The 23,719-nt window shown below is 38.5% G+C and overlaps 2 protein-coding genes across 4 annotated transcripts in view; one reads left to right on the top strand and one right to left on the bottom strand.

Annotated features, from left to right (window-relative positions):
* Nucleotides 1-467: 467 nt before the first annotated feature.
* Nucleotides 468-23,719, top strand: part of tbcd (tubulin folding cofactor D) — a 46,680-nt gene continuing 23,428 nt past the window's right edge. For both annotated transcript variants that reach the window (XM_084419380.1, XM_084419381.1), the window contains exons 1-18: nucleotides 468-980; nucleotides 1,244-1,294; nucleotides 1,384-1,481; nucleotides 1,577-1,678; nucleotides 3,963-4,109; nucleotides 4,205-4,260; nucleotides 5,877-6,009; nucleotides 7,278-7,323; nucleotides 7,418-7,550; nucleotides 7,667-7,809; nucleotides 7,906-7,966; nucleotides 8,126-8,200; nucleotides 8,287-8,381; nucleotides 13,311-13,467; nucleotides 21,544-21,601; nucleotides 21,818-21,847; nucleotides 21,979-22,064; nucleotides 23,565-23,645. In XM_084419380.1, coding sequence (XP_084275506.1) covers nucleotides 812-980; nucleotides 1,244-1,294; nucleotides 1,384-1,481; nucleotides 1,577-1,678; nucleotides 3,963-4,109; nucleotides 4,205-4,260; nucleotides 5,877-6,009; nucleotides 7,278-7,323; nucleotides 7,418-7,550; nucleotides 7,667-7,809; nucleotides 7,906-7,966; nucleotides 8,126-8,200; nucleotides 8,287-8,381; nucleotides 13,311-13,467; nucleotides 21,544-21,601; nucleotides 21,818-21,847; nucleotides 21,979-22,064; nucleotides 23,565-23,645 — 1,721 coding nt within the window. In that variant the 5' untranslated portion in view covers nucleotides 468-811. The remainder of the gene's footprint in view (nucleotides 981-1,243; nucleotides 1,295-1,383; nucleotides 1,482-1,576; nucleotides 1,679-3,962; nucleotides 4,110-4,204; nucleotides 4,261-5,876; nucleotides 6,010-7,277; nucleotides 7,324-7,417; nucleotides 7,551-7,666; nucleotides 7,810-7,905; nucleotides 7,967-8,125; nucleotides 8,201-8,286; nucleotides 8,382-13,310; nucleotides 13,468-21,543; nucleotides 21,602-21,817; nucleotides 21,848-21,978; nucleotides 22,065-23,564; nucleotides 23,646-23,719) is intronic.
* On the bottom strand, nucleotides 8,969-12,337 carry znf750 (zinc finger protein 750). Of its 2 annotated transcripts, XM_084420575.1 has the most exons (3): nucleotides 11,962-12,337; nucleotides 9,719-10,995; nucleotides 8,969-9,588 (listed from the first exon to the last, which is right to left on the bottom strand). In XM_084420575.1, exons 2-3 carry the CDS (start codon nucleotides 10,945-10,947, stop codon nucleotides 8,970-8,972), a joined length of 1,848 nt encoding a protein of 615 aa, XP_084276701.1. In that variant the 5' UTR covers nucleotides 10,948-10,995; nucleotides 11,962-12,337; the 3' UTR covers nucleotide 8,969. The 2 variants fall into 2 exon arrangements, with proteins under 2 accessions (XP_084276701.1, XP_084276702.1); XM_084420576.1 differs by lacking the exon at nucleotides 11,962-12,337 and having other exon boundaries at nucleotides 9,719-11,057.

Raw genomic sequence — 23,719 nt, 5'->3', positions numbered from 1 at the left:
TTAAAATAAAACTTTAAAAATAACTTTGTGTTGTGTTTTTGATTGCCATGTAGTTTTGGAACTATGTACGCATTTACAAATATGACCATAGTTTATTAGCTTTAAATATTGCCAATCTGTTCAAAGAGAGAACACAATAACCATATAACTATTATTTTATAAATTAATGTAAAATCCTGTGACCTCATATTTTGATTTGGAAAATTGGGTGGATGATGAAACGTAATCATTAAGAGTGTTCACCATTAGTTGTTCTCTTATGAACTGATACTTTGGCGGGAAAAGAAAAAAAAACCTATGAAAGGGAATATTAAGCTTTAAAAAATATAGGAATATAAATTAAAAGGTTCGAATTTATCGCATCTAAAATTGTATAATGCGTTTCATTGCAACATTCCCTTCCAGTTGTAAAGACTTTAAACTTGAAGTAAAAAAAAATAAACGCGTTTTTATTTATTTTGATCCTCGCGACTTGCCGTTAACATGCAGCCAGCGCGAGCATCATAATAATACGCGGGGTGCACTTATAAGCCTTTACGGTCTTTTCTGATTGCGTCATATATTCGACTATTTGTGAGTAGTTTGAAGAAGACAACAGCAGTTGCTTTTAATGCATGTTTTGCCGCGTATTAGAGAAACTGAGAAGTGATGAGCTGGAGTTTGAAGAGACTTGAGTGCGTCATTGTGAGGAGCGGTTGCGACTTCATCTTGGATCTGTCAGATCCTCTAGTCTGAGAAACTCTAAACAAACGTGAGCGCGCACGTTTAGCGCATCTGTAGCCTGGTCAGTCAGAGACAGCAGTGATAGAGGATGTCGGCGATGGAGGGAGTGTGTAATGGAGAGGAGCCGGAGGTGACGGCTCAGGCGTGTGTGCTGTCCGAGTTCAGTGAAGGCGCAGAGGCTCGGGCTCTCATCAGCAGCCTGCCGGACATCCATCACGACACGGTCGGCAGAGAGACCACCATCGAGAAATTTGTGGGTATGTATGATTTTCATGTACATTATGTCTTGCTAGCTACAGCTAGCTCTCTCTCTCTGTCATATGTGGTATCTAGCTGTATATCTGCCTGTTTACCTGTCTGTCTGTCTCTCTGTGTGTCTGTCTCTTTAAGTCTATCTATCTATCTATCTATCTATCTATCCTGTCTGTCTGTCTGTTTATGCTATTGTAATGCAAAGGTGAAGTATAACATAAAAGATCATGGTGAAAATGTCAAGTCATGCTTTGGGTTGCTGTTGCAGTTATGATGGATCGCTACCAGGAGCAGCCACATCTTCTGGACCCTCACCTGGGTAAGAGGAAGTATCATGGATGTGTTGGACATGATGATTGTGTTCTGTGGTTGGACACTGCTAGTAACGCTGTATTTGCCGTTGTTCAGAGTGGATGCTGAATATGCTGTTAGAGATGATCCGCAATGAGAAGTCGCCACCTCTTCTGGTCCATCTCTGTTTCAAATTCCTCTATATGATCTCAAAGGTATTAAGATGGTGCACGGTTCTCTAAGTTGAACTGATCATCTCTCTAAAATCATGGTAGGGAGATCTGTAACTGAAGTTCTGGTGCTTTCGTAGGTCAGAGGATACAAGATTTTCATGCAGCTGTTCCCCCACGAGGTGTCGGACGTTCAGCCAGTTCTGGACCTTTTATGCAGACAGGACCAAAAAGACACTGAGGTGAGCTGGTCCCACAGTTTGTATGCTCTTTTTAAATTTTATTTTTTATAAATGTACTTCGTGTCTGTGTCCATTTTGCACCTTTTCAATGATCCTTAGAATTTAACAAGACATTATTTGCAGCTGTGAATCAATGTAAACACTACATACACAAACGCATTCATCTGTCTAAGGTGAGAAAGTTGCAGAATTCAGAAGGGTTTTTTACAGCTTGGTGTCAGTAAATGCTCCTTTTTGTCCTAGGAAGGAAGTTTTGAGTTCTAAAAGTTACTGTATGCTTTCATAATGCTACAAGCTCTTTTATCTAAAAAAAGAAATAAAGAAATATAACTTTTTCTGTTATGACTTATTTTTCTGCATTTTGGGCAAAGAGACACATTTATCTGAAGAAATATTGCAGGTTAATGAGGTTATGAACTTAAGGTACTTGATGACAACAGACAAAAATTGTAATTTGTTATCAGGTGCACTTAGGCGAGCATTCAGAAGTGCTTAAATCTGTGCTTGGCACTATCTATACCAGTGGTTCCCAATTCCAGTCCTCGTGACCCACTGCTCTGCACATTTTGTAGGTCTCTCTTATCTGACACACTCAGTTCAGTTCATGGAGTCTCTCCTAATGAGCTGATGATCTGGTTCAGGTGTGTTAAATAAGGGAGACATACAAAATGTGCAGAGCAGCGGGTCACGAGGACTGGATTGGAATTGGGAACCACTGATCTATACTACAAGAATGTCTTAAAGGTCCCATATTGTACACCTTTCTGGCCTTTTATTTTAGGTTTTGATGTCCTTAAGAATATATATTTGCGGTATAAGTATCAAAAACCATCTCAATATATTTTTACAGCTCCTTTCTCAGGAGCTCTGCCAAGAACAGGTCGATTTTGGCCTGTCTAATTAATATTCATGAGCCTCTCTTCTGATTGGCCTGTTGTTTTCTGAGTGACGTACGGCCAGACCAACCACAAGTAACTATAGGGTCATGAATGCTGTGGCTTGGTGATGCTCACAAGTAAGGTAAATTAAACACCTGTAATGATGGTGATAAGTTGTTTGTTATTAAAGCATAAACATTCACAAACCTGTGACTGCACAATAAATCTTTCATAATGTCAACACTTCGTTTGTTATAATCAGAGGATTTGCCAGCATGCAGAATTCAGCACTGAACAAAAACTCAGCTTTGAGCGGTGAGATGCAATCTTAATTGCATCTCATTGGCCATTGCGTTCAAGAAATCAACACATATGTGTCTGTGATTGGCTACATTGCTCAACGCTGAAAACATGTTATAAATAGAAACTCGTTCTGGCCTGTAAATCTTGTCGCTTTTGTGCAACATATGGATAACAATTTATTTGAGAGAGGGATGGTGGGCAGTGCTCGGTGTGGGACTGAAGGCGGTGACTGAGTAGTTCTGACGTCACATTTTTACGGAAGTCATTTTTATGGCTTGTGAAAAGGCACAGCTACTTTATGCAGGCTGTGTGCATTTGTCTGTGGATTGACGGTTTTGAAACTTATATGGTAGTTACATAGCGCCTAGACCTCTGCTATCATGAAAAAAGCCAGGATATTTCAGTATTGACAATATGGGACCTTTAAAGGCACACTACGCAAGATTTGTACCTTAATATAACAGCTTCGAAATCATTTCGATGGTAAACGAACTCGTAGTAGGGCGAATCATCCCGATAGCAAAGCGGGGGGGACGCCGCTGGCAAAACCAGCAATGCAGGTTTGATAGGTGGCGCCCCGCCAAATCTCGCGAGAATCACGACTTGCTTTACGGCACGACGTCACATACATCAGCAACATATGAAGCAGCCTCTATGGAAGACACTAGCACGCATTTCAGACGTGAATCATGGCAGAGTCGACGAAGAAAGCGCGGTCAGAAGAGTGCAGAGACGGCTCTGCGTGAGTGGTATTTACGACAGTAACATTAAATACAAGTACTCCACAGCGACTCTAGAGGTCGCTGTTTGAGAAAAACGGAAACTGCATAGTGTGCCTTTAACTTTTGAGCCCACCACTTTTGAACTAGTCTCTTATTTCAGACTTAATGTCCTAACATTGATCAATCAGGAATTTTATTTTTTGTCATTTGCATTTATTAAGCAAGAAATGACCACTGAATAGCTTCAGGCAGTAACTAGTGGAGCAGGTCAACATTTGTCATGTCTAGAAAATTGCCATCCAAGTGTTTTTTGTAATTTATCCTTCCCAAAGCACAAAAGTTGTACATCATCTAGTAATCGACTGTATGTTTCTGTATTAGACCTGGGAAACACGCTACATACTCCTCCTCTGGCTCTCCATGACATGTCTCATTCCCTTTGACTTGTCCCGTCTGGACGGCCACATGTCCGCTGACCCCGGGCTGAACAGAGAGACCATAATGGATCGTATTCTGGCTGTTGCCAAGGTGACGCCCACAATCACAGACCACCATAGACAAAATCTGTATTATTAATTAATAATTGTACTATTAAATATATATAAATTTATATATATTTGCAGTCCTTTCTCAGAGTCAGTGACAAATCTCGAGATGCTGCATCAGTCCTTGTATCAAAGTAAGTTGCATGTTATTTGTTATTCCTCTATATGTGTGTTTATTATCTGGGTAGAGCTGGGCTTAAATATTTAGATGTAAATATTGCAATCATTTGAATGAGTTTGTTTTTAATTGGTCTTTATTTGTGTACTTTAATTTTTTTTAAAGATTGTAATTATACAAAATTCACCATGCCTCACAGTTAAAGGGATGGTTCGGAGTAAAATCAACCTAGGGTCCTTTGCACCATGACCTTGAGCCAAACACCCCCCCAGAAGCCTTTTCCCTTGGTCGAACATTATTAAAGTTAGAGCTTATTTAGAGATATTAGCCGAATGGCTTATTACAGGCGCTAACGGATCCAAGGTTGTATCTCGTAAATTACCCCACTAATAATGCCCAGAATGGTACCAAACTTCTACAGTAGTACAAATAGGTTCTGTATTCATAAAACGAGGCATTGTAAAGTTTGTAAGTACATCAGGAGTTTATTTAAATAACACTTGCCTGACGGCTCATGCTACCGCTAACCCGGACGTCGATGCCACTTCCGTCGTTTGGGAAAAGCACGTAAAAGTCCTGGCAGAAAGCGATGCATAAGGATGTAGTGTAACGACGCCCAGTTCCAGGAATGCACTAATATTTTATTGGTAGTACTAGTTTGCAACAATTATTAGTTAACACTAAGTTTCTGCCAGGACTTTTATGGGCTTTTCCCAAATCATGGAAGTGGCCTCGACGCCCGGGTTAGCGGTAGCACAAGCCATCAGGCAAGTGTTATTTAAATAAACTCCCGATGTACTTACAAACTTTCCAATGCCTCGTTTTATGAGTACAGAACCTATTTGTTCTACTGTAGAAGTTTGGTACCATTCTGGGCATTATTAGTGGGGTAATTTACGAGATACAACCTTGGATCCATTAGCGCCTGCACTAAGCCATTCGGCTGATATCTCTAAATAAGCTCTAACTTTAATAATGTTCGACCAAAGGAAAAAAAAGCTTCTGGGGGGGTGTTTGGCTCGAGGTCATGGTGCAAAGGACCCTAGGTTGATTTTACTCCGAACCATCCCTTTAAGGCTGATTTAATAGTGACTCTCATTTACACTTTAGTACTCAGCATTTGAGCTGGTAAGTTCATTTCAAACGGTTAATTTCAATGACTTTATTCCAAACACTGATTGAGTGATTCATTTGCGCCATAACTTATAAGTCTCCATGTATTAAAACATTTTAGTACACTATATAAGCATGTATATGTTGCTGTTTAGTGCTTTGGTCTAATAATGTACAATGTATTGGTGTGTATAAATGAAAATGATTAAATATCCTTCTTTCTAGCATTCATTTAGTGAAAAGAAGTGTGGAAAACATGCTTTATGAAATATTTTATTTTTTATCTTTAAGCAGTTTGAATCCCCTAAATAGCTGTTTGGTTTAAATGATCATTAAAAACAAATTTGTAATAAAATAAGATGTAATAAAAATGATTTCCGATGAATGCCACTCTTATAATATCCAAAAGTGGGTGTTTACTGCAAAACATTGCCAGCTTTACTCACTGAGCAGTAGAGGGCACTGTTTAAACACTTATGGATGATCTCTTTGCTTGAAAGATTTGTATTATCTGCACAGGTTTGTGACCCGTCCAGATGTGAAGCAGAAGCGTTTGGGTGATTTTCTGGACTGGTGTCTGACCACCATATCTCAGACCAGTGAAATGACCATGGAGGGAACCGTGGCCCTTGATGGAGCTTTGCAGTCCCTGGTGAGCCTCCAATCCACTGTTTATCTCACATATAGGGCTGTTTACATCCACCACTTCCTCCCTTTCTTTTCATGAGAATTAAGATGTCGAACATGCAAATGCTTGGCAAAAACAGTCCAAGCTGATTCACATAAAACTCCCTGAGATTTCAAGCAATCAAATATTTACCTTTCATTAAATTCATTAATAATAAATGAGACAATTGTATGTATAAATGTAGAGTAAATGGTTTCAAGGGTGGGTAAACATAAAATGCATGTTTGCAATAATGTCAACTTATTCTAACCCAAATCCTACCAGTCTACTAATACTCTACTAACACTCTAATGAGAGTTAGTAGACATGTAGGTGCAACGTTACTTATAGTCAACAGAATGTGTTAAAGGGACCATCAAAATAAAGTGAACCCTTTTTTTTCTAGCTGATGAACAATAAAAACATTGATAGCCAATCAGAATCCATTCTGCTTGAGCATTACAGAGACCGATAACAACTGCAGCGCATGCTTATAATAAACAACGATATTATCTATTGGTGTGTACTAATATAGTTATACAACTAATATAGTTTTTGTTGTATTTATTGGTGTGAACGGCCCTTTAAGCTTATACTGTAATTCCGGCACTGGTTTGATTGCTGCACATACTATGCAGCCGTTACCTGCCAGATGTCACATGCCCTCCTACCTTTTTACAGTGCTGTGCTGTGCGCATTTAGTGACTGATCGTTATCAGAATTGTTATTAGGTTTTTTTTTGTTGCAATGGGACATCCTACATAGTTTAAAGTCCAGAGAGCTGTGAAAACAATCCTGCAGTTGTTATTCTTTTGTGAAGCATGTCTCTATCGCCTGAGGTGCTCAAAACTGGCTCTGTGTGTTGGGAATGCCTGAGGTACTAAAACTGCCATCAACGATTTGCATATAGGCTTTAAGTGCTACAAGGCAGGGAGCAGGAACATGTGTGGTGCACACTTGATAATTACAAGATACTGCTGCTGGCATTAAGCATAACTGTATTCAGCATTTTACAAGACACGTTGCAAATGGGTTTAATTAATTTTAATAAATTTGACTCCACATCAACCTAATGATACATAGGTAATGTATTGCTCATAGATTTTGAATGAGTAGTTGTATTTCCCAACCAGGGGTAGACCTATGTGTACCTTAGGACTTTAAGCAAAGTTACTATGATTTTGTTTAAAAAGTTAAATGCATGACAATTTTTTAGCAAAATCTATCCTAATCAAGTAATGATTTCTCTCCAGGCTCAGCTCTTCAAGCATGGGAAACGTGATGACTTCCTGCAGTATGGTGTGTATACGTCTTATAGGTCTTTCTTTGGTCTCTATAAAGCCAAAACATACAAATAGATAAATGTTCGCTAATCTGTACCATTCGTTCACAGCCCCCACAGTGCTTCAGTGCCTGAACCAGAAGAAAATAGCTGAAAGTAACCAAGCCACGTTGCGTAAGCTGGGAGTAAAAGTTGTCCAGAGACTTGGCTTGACCTGTCTAAAACCACGTTTGGCCAAATGGAGGTAATGGAGGAGTGACCGACTGACAAAAACAAAACAAAAACAAAAACATAAAAATGAAACAAGGAATGCTCAAAAGTGTCAGCTTGTTTGTAAGCATTTTGTATGACTGCATCCAGATACCAGAGAGGAAGTCGATCACTCGCAGTGAACCTGGCCCTGTCTTCCGTCACTGGAAGTGTTGAGGATACAAAACCTGATCTAGAGTCTGTCAGTCAGGAGGAAGACTATGACATACCTCAGGAGGTAGAGAATGTCATTGGTAAGTATCCAGGCATATTTCCATTTCTGTTTGTTTTGTTTGCTAAATATTTAAATGCTATGTTGTTAATGCTAATTTTCTTATTCGTTGTTGCAGAACAACTGTTGGTGGGACTGAAAGACAAAGAGACAATAGTGCGATGGTCTTCTGCAAAGGGGTGAGAACAATCAAGTTTATCAAATACACTTTGTTTGATTTTGTCTGTCTTGGCTTGGTATGACAGTGCCATATTTTAGTGCCACATTTCTCTGTAATAATCTCTAGAGTACTAAAATTATTCCTTTTTTAAGTTCTTTCTCTTTTTAACCACCTGCAGGATTGGAAGGGTGACTGGTAGACTGCCTAAAGAGCTCGCAGATGAAGTGGTTGAATCTGTTTTGGAGTGTTTCAGGTGTGGCATGATATAACAGGAGGCTGAGATGTGATGATGTGAATCTCATCAAATACTTAGTAAGGTATTTTTTCTGCATATTGCAGTTTCCAGGAAACAGATAATGCATGGCACGGGGGCTGCCTGGCTCTTGCAGAGCTAGGCCGGAGAGGACTCCTGCTTCCTTCGCGTCTTTCAGATGGTTGGTTTGTATTCTCTTTTTTTATTCTCTATTGTTTTAAGTTTGAAAACTATTGGTTTTAAGTTTACCCACTGACATCAATTAATGCTATAATCTTAATCTAAACATTGTAACTCCCCTTGATCGTACTCAGTACAAAACATTCACAAGCAAACATACTTCACTTTATGCAAACACTTTATTCAAATACTGCAAGTTTGACTAGCTTCTTTATTAAAACAAAGAAAGAAATGCCACCACCCAGCTCCCTTTAATGAAGTGATACATACTTTTGTAAGTCTGTCAAAGAGCAGAAGATTTTCAGTGTACAATCTGGGGTGCCTTCTTTTTCCAATCAGTGCATAATGTTGTATTTTGGAAGTATCTACATTTGCATGCATTAGCCAGACGCTTTTATCCAAAGCAACTTACATTGGATTAAATTGATACATTTTGCCATTCAGGCATAGTCTTTGAATTGATCCCATGTTGGCTGAAAGATGTTGACCATCTATTCCTGTAAAGTCTCTTGAGTATTGCTCTTTTCACTGGAACTCCTTTCTATCAAATATTTGAATTGCAGCAGTCCGTTCTTTTGAAATCTCTGCATCAGCAGTTTTGCGACCTCTTTCTTTGAGTTCGGGACGGTTCTTTTACCTTTGCTCTTTTGGTATTGTGCCTCAGAGGTCTGTTGGTTGCCCGTTTTTGTCCCAGCACCCGTGTGTTCTGTTTGGGTGTGTCTGGAGTGTCTTTTACTGGGCAGTTGTCTGGGGGAGGAAGGTGATGGCTGTTCTGGCCCTCGGCCATTTCTTGTTGATCAATAGAGGAGTCCATGATAATGTCCCTTGAGCTAGCTAGCTGACACAGAGCAAAGGCTGCTGAGTGCCTCTGGTCACATGGGTCTAGGTCTTGTTTTCTGGGTGAAGCAATTGTGGATTCCTCAACGTTTATGAGGGTTTGTCTTTCTGGAGTTTCTGAGCCTGTGGTGTTGGGCAAGGCTTGGTTTTTGGACTGTCCCCTGAGGCAGAGGTTGAGCGGTGCCTCTTGACTACTTTCTGAATCATAATGGAGCTCTCGGTCAGAGTAGTGGTGTGTCATGTGACTGGATGTGGCCTGGTCCCTCTTTGAAAGGTTAAGAGGAACTGGCTCCTCCTCATTTTCTTCGTCCTCCACCTTTTCTGATGAAATCTCACTGCCTCTTGCAGAATCTGTGGCTTGTGGGTCATTCCTAGAAAGAGAAAACAAGATACCAATGTTATTTCAAGTTCTGTAAAGATTAGGGAAACCATTAACTTGCTTTATTTGACTGTCATATAAAGTGTCTTTGGGGGCCTTTATGTCTCACATAGTTTACCTACCTCTCTCTCTTTTGTAACATGTTCTCTTGAGGCTGTCCACATGATTTCTCGGTTAAGTTGTCGGTTGCTGTAGTTGCCCCTTGTAAGACATGCTGTGATTGACTGACTGGGAGTGACTCCCCATGGGAAGCGAGTCTAATTGTAACCGGGATACGCTGGATGACATCTGCGGTACTGGGCCTGTCTGGCGATCCAGAGGCGGCACATCCTGCTAAAGGACTCTGGCGAGTACCTTTGTCTCCTGGACTGTGCTCTTGGACAGCCCTGTCCTCAGGAAGTCTGCTGTAAGAATCCGGATGAGATATGGGGACCAGGTGTCCTCCGTACTCTCGAGGATAAAATCTGTTGCTGTATACATCCAGAGGAAGATACCTAGTTCTCTGTAAGGACATGGATAGTTCAGGGTGTTGGTAGACGCTGTAGGGTAGAGGTGGACCGGGTATAATAGAATGAGCATATCTATAGTGATAAGGGTGGAGAAGAGAAGGACTAGGCGGGACCACCAAAGGTGATGGCACCAGAGGTCTCTGGGTCTCCCGGGGTGTGAGTTGGTAGGCAGAGGTGTTTGCTTGGTTGTGTGGGTAAGGTGTGTAGAGGGAGTGCAAGGGCCTCTCAGGTACCATGTATGAAGGATAGTCTTGTATTAGAGGAAGAAGAGGTGCTGTGGAAGCAGGTGGGACCCAAGGTGCCATTTGATTGTAGAACTGAGGAATGGGTGAAGATGTTTGATTGTCTCTGCGTGGAGACAGAGTTTCACTTTCACCTGTTCGTGCAACTGGTGAGAAAGCCGAAGATAATTTGTTCTGTGCAATGTCTATGTCTGCACTTTTGTCCCTAATCTCACGGACTGCCTCTGGGACTTGCTTGCTGACCTCCTTGATGGGACTTTCAGGCTTTTGTCTTGTTTCTTTAACCATCTCCTCTTGTTCAACCTTGTCACTGATCCTTTCTATAGGTTTGCTGGCTTCAGCTTCCAGGGGTGGATCTTTACTGTTGTGGTTGAAAGGAAGATTATTCTGGGAGGGTCTGGTTGTTTTTCCTGTCTGTTCCATGCGCTGAGATACCAGAGAGATGGAGTTCTTGCAAAGGTTGTACTTCATGTGGTTGAAGAGATGAGACTTGATGTTGCAGGTGAAGGGACATTGGAAGCACTGATATTTGAATGGTTTGCCAGGAGGGCGTGGAATGTAATGGGGTTTCTTTGGTTTTCTCCCCTGGAGAATATCCATGCTTGTGCAGTTGTTCCAATCCAACACTGTGCGGTTTGTCAGCTTTATCTGGCAACAGAAAAAAAAAAAAAAAAAAAATCATTAACATCTTTAGGTTTATATAAAGGGAGTTTGCATGTTCACAGTCCCTTAAGCTTTTCAACTAGTTTGTAGCAGTTCTGTATTGTTCGCTGGCCTGCGTGTTAGCATGGCATGCTCTATCTGCACTAGTGAAGCCAGGGTAGGCCTGTAGAAACATGCTACCCTTCATCAAAACCTGATGGCGTGGGAAACCACATACACCTGTTTCCCAGGACCTTGCTTGCAAGATACAAACTCCAGACATTTAAAAGTTGATTTCACTCGCACTGTAAGTGTAGAGAAGCTACCAGAGGTATTAGAATGGAATTTAATTGTTATAAAATAAGTAATCAATTGGACTGCTTCTGTGATTGAAAGAATTGGCTTCTAAAATTCTTCACTACAATGAGGATACATAATGGTCTGGTAAGTGTGCAAAGATTTTGAGGCCTGAAGGTTTGTATAGGGAAGCAGAATATTGAAGAAAGAGATTGCCTGGCAAGTTATGCAGAAAATGACTCCGCCTTAAGGAACCTGTTTGTCACACGCTGTCGCAAGAAGTGGTGGCTCAGGTTTTGACTCCCATGTTTCATATCAAGCCGCTCCCTCCTTAAGGCACAATTTAAAAGAAAGTTTCTGTATTGTGAAATTGTATTTTGCTGTATTATGCGTTGTTTCCTGGTTCTTAATCAACTCTTCTATGGGTACACCGAAATCTTGTGATATTAGCGTAAAACGAGAATTGTTGTAAATGTTTGACTGTTTAGACACTGTGTATATGTGTACAACCACATGACAAATACAAAAAGAGTATTTTCTGCCAAATGCATCTGTGGTCTCCTTTAGAAACACCTGCTACAAAGTACATCAGCCTTAACAAATGCTAGTACATACAAACAGCAATAAGAACAGTTGCCATTAAAAATCTTAGTGATTTAGCTTTTACAGCCTTACCTGTTATCAGATTCCACGTGATGTTGGAAGTATCGTCAATGGATGATGTCCACAGCGGACCTCCTGAAGTTTATGACAATCCCACAGTAGAACAGTTTGGCTGATATGATTGTCCTTGAACGCAGGTGTCTGCTCTTTAGGTGTTCTGTCACGTTTCTGATGAGTCTGATGAGTCTCTTGCTTTCTGAGGTGTTGACTCTGTGGGGTGGAGTCTATGCCCAAGCAGTAGAGCCCTGAGGCAGCATCAATGTGCCTAATATTAGGCAAGCCCCAAGCCACGATACATTGCAAGTTTGCCTCCTGTCTCACTTGTTAGTGAGCGTCCACTTGGACTAGAAGCCAGACAAGACTGTTTGTGGCTTATGTTTGTCTGAATGGTTGAATTAGCCCAGGAGTGGTAGAGTTAGGTGTGAAGCAGGTTTGAGGATGTTGTCAGAGGGGTGTGGAGATATTGAGGACAACCAGTGAGATTTGCATGGAGCCAAATGTGTGCTGCACCTGATGTGTCTTTACAGCATGATTATGAAAATCTTTGTTCTGAGCAGTTATTTACGCTGGATCTCAGTTTGTATAAATTTAATGGTAAAGTTTTGTGTTTTGAAATTTATTTATCATTAATTTGCACGTATAGCATGAATCATAAACTCTTAATACTTCGAATTCTGGCCCCACCTAAGTTTTAGGAAGAGAGTTCCTTGTAATAAAGGACCTTCCAAACGTCAACTATCAATACTCTCTTCTTCGTTGGTGTGTCTGTGTATATTTATGCACCACACACATTATATTATGAATATGTTGTATTTTAGTTCTATAATTATATAAAAAAGTTCAAAAGTTTGTAGTCAGTAAGATTATTTTTAAGAATGTTTTTTTTTTTGCAACGATGCATTAAATAAATCAAAAGTTACTGTAAAGACATTTATAATGTTACAAAAGATATCTATTTATCTAAGAAACCTTGTAAGTGATTATATATATATATATATATATATATATATATATATATATAGTATACATACATACATACATACATACATGCATACATAAAGACACACAATAATATATATATATTATATATATATATATATATATTATTGTGTGTCTGTATGTATGTATGTATACTGTATGTATGCATGTACAGTAGTCAACATTTGAAGTGGATCAAAAAAGTTAATCAAAGTTGTCCTAAGACAAGAACGGGTATTGTTCAAAATTCATGTATAGGTTTTGATCCACTTCAAATGTTGACTGCTGTATATGCATGTATGTATATGTAAATATATTTAAATATTTTGGATTGCAAAGCTAATGATTTTTGCATACTAATGTTTTGTCTCTGAATCCTACAGTGGTGCCTCTGGTTCTAAAAGCTCTGATATATGACGAAAAAAGGGGAGCATGCAGTTTGGGATCAAATGTACGTGATGCAGCCTGTTACGTGTGCTGGGCTTTCGCCCGTGCCTATGAGCCAACCGAACTAAAGCCTTATGTCAACCAGATTGCCAGGTACGATCCCAACACCATTACTGACTGAGACATTATGCATGTTATTTATGCCATTCATTAAATTTGCTAATTAAGTTACCAACCTTAAGTATCTCATGCCATACCATGTGTGCTACAGACCTACATTTCGCCCTGAAAAACAAACAAACAATCTATTTAATATATTACTCTTGGCTCTTAATTCACAGAGCTAACTTTACTATGTTATTTATTCTTTTAAATAATCCAACTCAATAGATTTCCTGCCTGGCAGGCGTGTGGATCAGATCTAGAGTAATTCATCTTAAAGGGATAGTTCACCCAAAAAAGAAAATTCTGTCATCATTTACTCTCCCTCAAGTTGTTCCAAACCTGTATGATTTCCTTTCTTCTGCTAAACACAAAAGAAGATGTTTTAAAGAAGGTTGGTAATTAAACAGTTGCTGGTCCCCATTGACATCCATAGTATTTTTTATTTTTTTCCTACTATGGAAGTCAATGTATCAGTCGTTTGGTTGCCGACTTTCTTCAAAATATCTTCTTTTGTGTTCAGCAGAAGAAAGAAAGTCATACAGGTTTGGAACAACTTGAGGGAGAGTAAATGATGACAGAATTTTCTTTTTTGGGTGAACTATTCCTTTAAATATGAATATATGAAAAATGACCATAAATTCTTTCTCAACTCTGGATAGCAAACTGACTCCTTGTTCGCCTACTATTTATACAAGCATTTGGCGTGACCTTTCTTAGATCTCTGAAGGTGTTTTTGGATGTTCTCCAGTATGAAAGCTCTTTGCACCACAACCAACTGTGGTGAGAGCTAATCTGATGTCAGCAACGAGTGAAAATGAAAGCTCAACTTGGGTGGCTCTTGACAATACGGTTACACTTTCTCTCCAATGGAAATATTTTTTTTGTAAGTGAGGTTAGGCTGTAGAATTTGATTAGTAAGGCTGGGCAGCAGATCTGCAGCACACATACTGAGGGCTATTTGTTCTTTAGTCAGCAAGCCCTACAGTGTGTGGCAAGATGAATGGCCTTTTTACCTCACTACCTGGTAATTATTTTCAGAACATTCTGTCACAGCAAATTATATTTGAAAGATTACGTTTTTTTTATATAATTCTATCTTAAGCATCCAGTTTTTTTTCTCACTTCATGGACATGTATAGAGAAAGTTTTAGTGAGATTTGAAGGACAAGGATTATAAGAGCCTCCTCTCATACCTGTTCTCCTGGCTGCAGTTATTTACCGCCTTAACCAGTTTATACACCTCTTACAGCTCAAAACCTCTCCCTACTGAGGAAGTACAGTTCATTTGGTTGGTCTATGCATCTGCCAGAACATTAAAGTACTCCGTATGAGGAGCAACAACAATGAACTATAATGTACAATTTGCTTTTTCAGCTCTAATTATGATATAAGACCTTTTATTTTTAGCAAGGCCATGCTGCTACTTAAATCTGTTTTGTACCTTTAAAATGTACTGACAAACACCATAATAATACGGGAGGTAAAGAGAAGTCCACATGATGAATCAAAAATTGTTCACATGCTGAAGTAAATACTAATATATATAGAAGGTGTGCACAGTGTCATACAAAAACAAAACAAAAATCATGGTAGCACACAACACTAAAATAATGCAATAATTTAATAACATATTATAAAATTATATGACCCTAATGTACACAACTGATTACAAAAAACTAAGAAAAAACTGAAATATTAAAATGAAAACCCATCAGTTGTAAAGTGTCATACAGGAAATGTCTGTTTATGGCTTTTCACTGTAAATTATCAGATGATTTGTTCCTTTTTATTTCCAACAACTGTTAAACAGTATTTTACTGTAAAATTAAAGTACTTTTGGAATGTAGGGTTAGATGTAGATCTATTACAGTTTGTTTCCCGTATATAGTAAGGCTTATAGTAAGTGCGGTTTATTGCATTTAAACGGCCAAATACACACAAAAGTTATGTCAGAATGCCCATCTTGGCGAGTATCCTCATAAACACTGTCGGGAAAGTGAAAGAAAACGTCTAATAGTATACTGGATTCATGCATTCGATCTTAAAGTGACAGGAGACAGGATAATCCTGCTGCCGTCTGTGTCATTAATGTTAATGAAACAATAACTGAATAACATTTTTAACTTTATTTTTAAGGATTCATCTTTTTTAATTTAGTTTATTCAATGTAGTATTTCTGTACCTGAATACAACCTTCGTTTGTTTCTTTATTCTGTTGTACAAATTACAATGCTTAGCATTCAGTCATGTGACATTATGTTCTCTGCATGGAGGAACATCTGGCACACTCACAGCTTGTACTTTTTGTTAAAACAAATAGCATTAATAGTCATTGATTTTAGTTAAGATATGGTATGATACATTTTAACATGGATTTGTATTCTTATTTTACATATGTATTGTACATAGACTTTTAATCGAACATTAGATCATACATAATTGTCTCAAAAGTCATGGAAAAGTGATGAAAATGTATAGGAAAAAAATGTGTATGAACCCTGGATGAACCTGACAAAAGATTACAAACTACTTACAAAAAAGTTGATCATTTAGATCATTAAATTACAGGAATATTTCACCCTATGCCGTCACGTTATTACAAACAGGAATGCAAACCTGAAATGAGAACCATTAACCAATGAGAACCACTCCCTTTGATTTGTCAAAAAACAAAACAAACAAAAGAACACAAAGTTCCCAAAAAAAATTATGTGGCTTTTTTACAGTTGAAGCTCCAAAAAGGACAACAACAACAACAACAACAAAAAAGTCTTCTGAACTGAAGTCATATGGTTGTTTTGTGTGACAATGAAACCAAAATAATTACTTGACAGTCTTCACTTCTACCAAAAGCTCTAAACTGGACTACAAGTTTTTGTGGACTACAACAGTTGCACACCTGCTTAAAGATTCTTCAAACATTTAGTAATGCCTTGATACACATGACTGATGAGATTTTTTTACACTGATTTTCTGAGAAAATCTGCAGAGTGAATTTAATAATGGTAAAATGTGTTAAACAATGCTGAGAGTACTGTGCCGTTATTGGTAGCTGAACGCATTATCAAATTATATAAAGCTTAAATACTGAATAAAAGGACAAGCAAGGGGTGGAGGCTGTGTAGACCTAGTTGATTCTTTGGAAATCTGCACAGATTCCATGTTTGTTGTGTTCTTTCATATTTCACTGTAGCATCAGTGAAATATGCCTGTCTGTCACTAACAACTGTTGTGGTAATCGAATAATCTGAAAAAAAAAAAAAAAAAAAGTTGACGATTAAGTGAGTAATCCCAAAAAAAGAATTGTGGTAATAAAAATAACAGTGCAGCACTTTGCTATGAAACACAAAGCGCACTTTATATGTGTGTTCCCAAATGCACGCTATTGGAACACCACACAAACAGCACATGTAGAGACTTAGAGAGTTAGTGTGGAGCAGCATTTACTGTGAGTTGAGCCGCTCTTTAAGACGCTGGAAGAAACTTGCAGCCTGCACGCATATATACTGTATAATTAAAGCACCACGCTTTACTCAGAAACCCGCAGCACATCTATGTATTTAATTTAATCACAACCTTTATGATTCTACAGTAGCACTATGCAGGGCTGCAACTAACGAATATTTTGATAATCGATTAGTTGGTCGATTATTACTTCGAATAATCGGATAAAATTCTTTTTTTTTTTTTTTTTTTAACTAAACAAACTTCCACATCCTGCCCAATGTTGGCCTTCAAACAAACAATGTTGGCCTTCAAACAAATGTGTCAACTGAATGCTGTGAAAACTTAGATATATTCACTATCTATGCTATACATTATTTGAGTTCTAAAACAAAAGGACAGTTTCTCTGCATTAAAAATTAAGATAATACAAAACAATATAAACACAAACTCAGTGTTAACATTAGAGGAATGCACTCTGGACACTGTCACTGTCGTTTCTTTATCTTGTTAATGTGAGAAACGTCTTACATTTATATTCAATTGCACGCTGTTATTCCTTTACAGTTACTGCTCTCATAAAATACCTGAATTACATGTAGACTTTTAAACCTAAATGTAACATCCAACAACAGATATTTCAGCTAAATTAATTTTTTTGCACTGTATATTAATTGTCTCCTCCTTTAATGCGCCGGCGCTCATTCGGTAAAGTCTGAAGTTTAACGCAGACTGTCAGGACGAGCCTTCATGCAAAATGGAAATACTCACGTGAATTTGTAACATTTACAGATAAGGATATAACCGTAAAATGCAAGTTTTGCACTGAGGAAATGTATCTCACACATTAAACAGCACAATCTGTCAAAGCGCCTGACAGCGCAAACCACGTTAAACATCACGCTTATGCATTAGCTTGATGCTTAAAATTAAGAATTCTCATGTTTTAGGCGGCTTGGATCACGCACCAATCCCGCAACAACTCACTCCTTTTCCTCCGCTACTTTTAGATGCATTTTGTCCATAGAAATGTGTTATTCAGTGCTGTAATTTGACGTGGCTGGCAGAAGTTTTTTGCATTGTGCATAGGGGTGTAATGATACACAAAACTGACGGTTCGGTACGTCCCACGGTTTTGACGTCTCGGTTCGGTTCGGTTCGGTTCATTTAGGTGGAGTGGGGGGTTTAGAAAGCTAATTTTTTTTTTTTTTTTTTTTTAAACAGTGCTTTAATTAGCAAATTGTGTCCTTGTCTTTAAATTAATTCAATTACAAGTAAACGTTTCACAAGGATAAAAAAAATAATCTGCTAATGCTGTAAACTATACCCTTACTTGCACATTACTATAACATTAAAGCTTAACAACAGAGCCTAGACTTTTAGCCTAAATTCAGTTGCTATTTATTTTTAGATATAATAATAATAATAATAATAATAATAATAATCAACACTCAAGTAACAAATTGTATGAAAACATGTAAACTGCACATAAGGCAGTTTTTACATTAACATGTTTTTACTCTAATTTATTATTGAAATATAATCATTTACACAGTTGCTGTCATTTTCATGACAGATATTTTAAACATACATTAAATAATCAAGATGTCATCAACAGGTAAAATATAATATATAGGCTAATATTGTGCATTTATTTAGTGAAAGAGTTCATTTCCTTAGCAAACCAACAAGCTGTGGACACTGAATGACTTGCCTGAGGTAACGTTAACTGTTAAATAAAGCTATGTGGAAAAACTAAGCGTTTTATTGACATATTTCCGCTGTTGAAACACTGACTGAGCAATTACACGAGTTATGATGCCTTTCAGTAAGTATACTGTATCTTTCAACATACCTTCAGGTGTCCATTCATGTTTATTCTGTAACTGAGGAAAAGAATCGCGTTTACTCGTGCTGCCGCTTTAAATGAGGAGCCTAGTACGGTGATCTGTCACACCACATCAAAGAGCGCCAAAACGACATTTAATGTTTGAATTTCGTGATCAATTAGACAGAATTTGAAAGATTACACCTTGCTTATTATCGAAAGTAACAAAACACTGAGCTTATTGCGATTAAATGTGGTTAATGGTGGTTAGGCAACAATGCTGTATTCGTTGTGTACACATAAGACATGAGGTCCAATGAGCCGGGCCAGCAGGGGGCGGGGCGGGCGTGTTCGGTACGCCATGAGAGTATCGCGATTCGTATCGTGGGTGGTGTATCGCGGTTTTTCGGTTCGGTTCGAATATCGTTACACCCCTAATTGTGCATTAACTAATCGATAATGACATTCGTTGTCGATGATTTTCATTATTGATTGTTATCGATTTTATCGATTAGTTGTTGCAGCCGTATAAAACGGAAGTAATACGGTTTATGGATTCTCGGCCTTGAAATGCGCCATTTCTGGATATTTAACTTAAAATAGGTATCGTGACAGCCCTAACAGCGAGTATTATTTCATGGATCTTTTTCAGAAAGTTAACGTTTTTTTCTGCGGTGTCCCACAAGGACGTTGTGTATTTCCTTTAACTGTGGTGCTTGCTATTATGACTCAGACTTATGGTTAGGGGTTTGCTGTGTAACTGTATTCTTTAAATCCTCTAGCAATTCTGCCATGTTCGGTTTGTGTGGTGATGTAGTGGTGATTCAGCTCAGCGAAACGGTTTCATCAGCAGAAAGCATTTTTTTTTCCCCTCCCAAGGTTCAACAGTAAGCCTTTCAGTCACCGTAAAAAACATAATGATATTACAAGAATGACAGCTGAAAGATGCTCCGCTACTCCCCCTCTCACTGTTTAGGACAAGTGCGGGCCTGCATGTAACTGACTGTGCTTTTTCATTGCTCCTTCGGTTTGTTGGCCCTCCCCGCAACTTCCCTCCTCCCTACCCCCACGGTGCTGCCAGGTTTCGTCTGTTGTCGTGGGTTTCGGTCACCATTTGGCACCCAGTCTGAAGGCCTGTCGAGTCCTGTTCTAATTTCATCAGCAGTCATAGGCTGTTTCTATGAGCTTACTGACGCTTTCAGAAACCGTGTCATTGCATGAAACTACGCTATTGTTATATTTTTTTCCTCAATTCTTTTTTTTAGATATAAATTACCAAAAGTTTGGGGTCCGATTTTTCTAAAAGACATTATTTCTTTCATTTAGCAAGGATGCATTCAGTTTATCAAAAGTGACAGTAAAGACGTTTACATTGTTACAAATAAATGCTGATCTTTTGAACTTTCAAAGAATCGTGAAAAAAACCCCCAAAGAATCAGTTTTCACAAAAATATGATCGAACTGTTTTCAACATTGATAATAATAAATGTTTCTTGAGCATCAAATTATCACATTAGAATGATTTCTGAAGGATCATGTGACACTGAAGACTGGAGTAATGATGCTGAAAATTCAGCTTAACATCACAGGAATAAATTACATTTTTAAAATATTTTAAATTAGAAAACTGTTATTTTCAATTGTAATATTTCACAATGTTATGGTTTTTACTGTTTTTTTTTTGTTTTTGTTTTTTTTGGAAAAAACAAAACGTGAAAATCTTACCTACTGCAAACTTTTGAGCAGTAGTATATTTACAAAAGTAAAAAAAAAAGAAAAAAAGAACAGATTCTTAAGAATAATGAATCATCTGTGGTCTCCTCTGTTTTTCACAGCATGTACATTTTACAGTTTTTGGGGACACTTAATTTAAAGGAAAAGTTCACTCCGCTATGATAAGTCTTTATTTACTCTAACTAAATCTTGTTCCAAATAAATATGACTCTCTTCAGGGGAACAAAAAGAGACATTTCGAAGAAGTTGTACTGGTCGCTCTGGTTTGTTCTTCAAACAAACGTATTATATGGCTTTGAAAGATTTGAAATATAGCAGTTGTATGAAGCACATTAATAAAAGTCCTGTTTGAGTCTTAAAAGCTTCAGTCTCCATTCACTGTGATTGCATTTTTGTAGTGTGACCAGCACAATTCTTCTTCCTTTTTGTGTTTTTTTTTTTGGAAGAAAGTAAGGAAGAACTATTTCTTACTACGACTACACTGCACATTGCACAAGCCGAAGTTTTCAATGGTTTCCGTAAGGCGTTATTATAAAACAATAACAGTGACGTGTCTAGCTCTGCATGCATGTTCAGTCTCTGTCCATTTTATGCTGCTCCGGGCCACTATCAGTTGTTCATCGAAACCAGCGCGGCCGTGTTAAGCCCGTAGGCTTGTGCGTGTGTGCTGTGTATGTTTGTGTACTTCATTCTCCCAGGCTGTGAGTGACGGTGGGAATACCTCGCGGGCACGTTCACACAGCTCGATTGAGGAGGAGGAGTGGTGGATTTAAGGGAAAAGAGTGCAACAGGTTTATGGGGGCACTGAAATGATAGATGAGTTTTGAGATGAGAACTACACGCTTGTTTTTTTATAATATTTTTAATAATAAAGTTGTTAAAGTTTAGAGCTGTACACGTTTGAGTGAAAGCGGTAAATGTGCGTTACCTCAGGCTGCCAAACTAACAAAATCAAGAGATGGGATGCATGATATATAATAACAGTTGTCCTAGTATAGATAGATAGATATATAGATGTCATTCTATCTATGATCTTTCATTTGTTTCTACCTTTACAGTGCGCTGGTCATCGCAACTGTGTTTGACAGGAACATCACCTGCAGAAAGGCCGCGTCTGTGAGTTTATCCTGAAATTCTTTTAAAAGCTGCTTTTTTTTCTTTTTTTTTTGTAACTGGAAATGTTTCTGAAGTATTTAAAAGCATTCGCAACAATGAGTTTGCTTAATGTAACATCTGGATAGGAGAAAGTATTGTAACAGGGAAACAAAATACACACTTTTGCGTACAATAAGACATCTTAGAAAATGTAATGTTTGCTTCCTTTTCTTTTAGGCTGCTTTCCAAGAGAATGTGGGCAGACAGGTACGACGAAAAAGAAATACACTTACATATTCAGATCCATTATTAACACCTGCACTGATTTGTAGTGCAACTGTGAAGCCTGCCGTGTCTGTGTGTCTAATCTGATCCCCTGGGATATCCTGTCTCCACAGGGCACTTTCCCCCATGGCATAGACATTGTCACAGCGGCGGACTACTTCACGGTCGGTAACCTGAATAACTGCTACTTGGCCATTAGGTAAGGAGTAAGGAGGTGACAATGTGTGACTAAGAGCTGTTTTGATGTGCTTAATTAAGCTCCATTGTTCCTCAGTGTACATGCCTCAGGTAGATCAATCATACACCCCATTTCTCAGAACAGTCAGACAAATCAAAGCACAATCACGGTATTTTTTGAATGCATCTATGAGTGAAGCAGTGGTTACGCTGTCGTGTCTGTCTTGTCCCTTTCTTGTGTCCCACCCTTCCGAAAAATGCCACCATCTGACTGCGTCATCTCAATGTAGTGAAAAAGCAATGTGAAAAATGCTAGCCTTAGGGAGCAAAGAGCCACACTCGAGTCTTACCGCTGAAAAGATGGGTCTCGGTCCGCTTTCCAGCGAACTCTGGTGCAGTTCCATTGAAATATGAACGCAACAAAAACAGGACATGATGTCACAAGATGCAACCCTAAAAAGGACAGAATTCTCAATACAAGCACACCTGTTTTTTCTCGTCGTAGTCGCGATGTTGCCCATCACAGTTGGGTACAGGCATCAGAACTAAGTCTCCTCGCAGCAGATCTTCGTTTGTGTGTGACGGAGGGATTCCTGCTGCTGTTTTGACTCCTTTACACATTTTATAAGCTCTTCACAAGTTATCAGTTCCATCAAAAGCCATCATATTTAGGCTATGCACACACAACGAGCGCGTTTAGCCCAGAACACAGCATTGTTTCCAATGTTCGACGAGGTCTGTCGCAAAATATACATCATAAAAGCCTTTTTTTGCTTTGTATCTGAAGGTTCTGTGTTAAAAATGACAGTGTGAACGCAAAGCGAACCAGAACTAAATGTATTTTCTTTTTTGGTCTGGACCAAAGGAACCAAGAGAACCGAACTACAAGTGTGAACACACCCTTAAAGTTGACATATGATAGCAGTCCCCCTAGCAGTCTGGACAAACCTTTTTAGTAAACGTATGCTTTAAAACAGTAAAACTAGGCCGTTCAGAAACTGTTGACATCAGAACAATAAGCATGCTAAAGGTCTTTTCACACCTACTGTAAAGACCTTTTGTTTTGGGACTTATTTTCTTGTTCGAGTCAATTTCTTTTCAAAACATTCCAAAATGTGTTTATGCAAGTCACATGTGACGCCCCTGTTTGTTCTACATAGTTTCATTCATCAAGATGGATTGACAAGTTCATTTTGTGGAGTAGCTGTCGTTGCACACACACACACACACATACAAATGCATACAAGCTATGATTCTTCCTCAAACTGATACATTTGATCAGTTAGAGAGGTAACCGAGGCTTCGTCGAGACCATTTGGTCGGGTTGATTTCTCAGCTCAAGCTAATTTGAGCCTCCAAATTCCCTAGCATATGACCGCCTGCATGCCATACCCACATGCATATGAACAAATCATAATTCTTGTCATTTACATATGTGGCCTTAAGTACAGTAGCAAAATCCGCCTCTTGAATACTAACAGTCAGAAATGGCTGTGAAAAACGAATGTACGATTTTTTTCAGTGTCTACATCGCTGGTTTTGAGGAATACACCAAACCCTTAATTGACCACTTGGTGGCTATGAAAATCAATCACTGGGACGGGTAAGTAATTGTACTGTTTCAATTGGATTTCTAGCTATTTTAGCTATTTTATAATTTTAACTAAAGCTGTATTC

This window comes from Rutilus rutilus (genome assembly GCF_951802725.1).
Source record: "Rutilus rutilus genome assembly, chromosome: 1".
Taxonomy (NCBI): domain Eukaryota; kingdom Metazoa; phylum Chordata; class Actinopteri; order Cypriniformes; family Leuciscidae; genus Rutilus; species Rutilus rutilus.
Note: the sequence above shows the minus strand (reverse complement) of the source record. Positions and strands in the feature narration are given on the sequence as shown.

What these genes read in the sequence shown, in the direction of transcription:
- znf750 (XM_084420575.1), bottom strand. Translation starts at nt 10,947, where the DNA reads ATGGATATTCTCCAGGGGAGAAAACCAAAGAAACCCCATTACATTCCA. An exon ending in ATGTTACAAAAGAGAGAGAG is followed by an intron (nt 9,589 to 9,718) that starts GTAGGTAAACTA and finishes TTCTCTTTCTAG; the next exon opens with GAATGACCCACAAGCCACAG.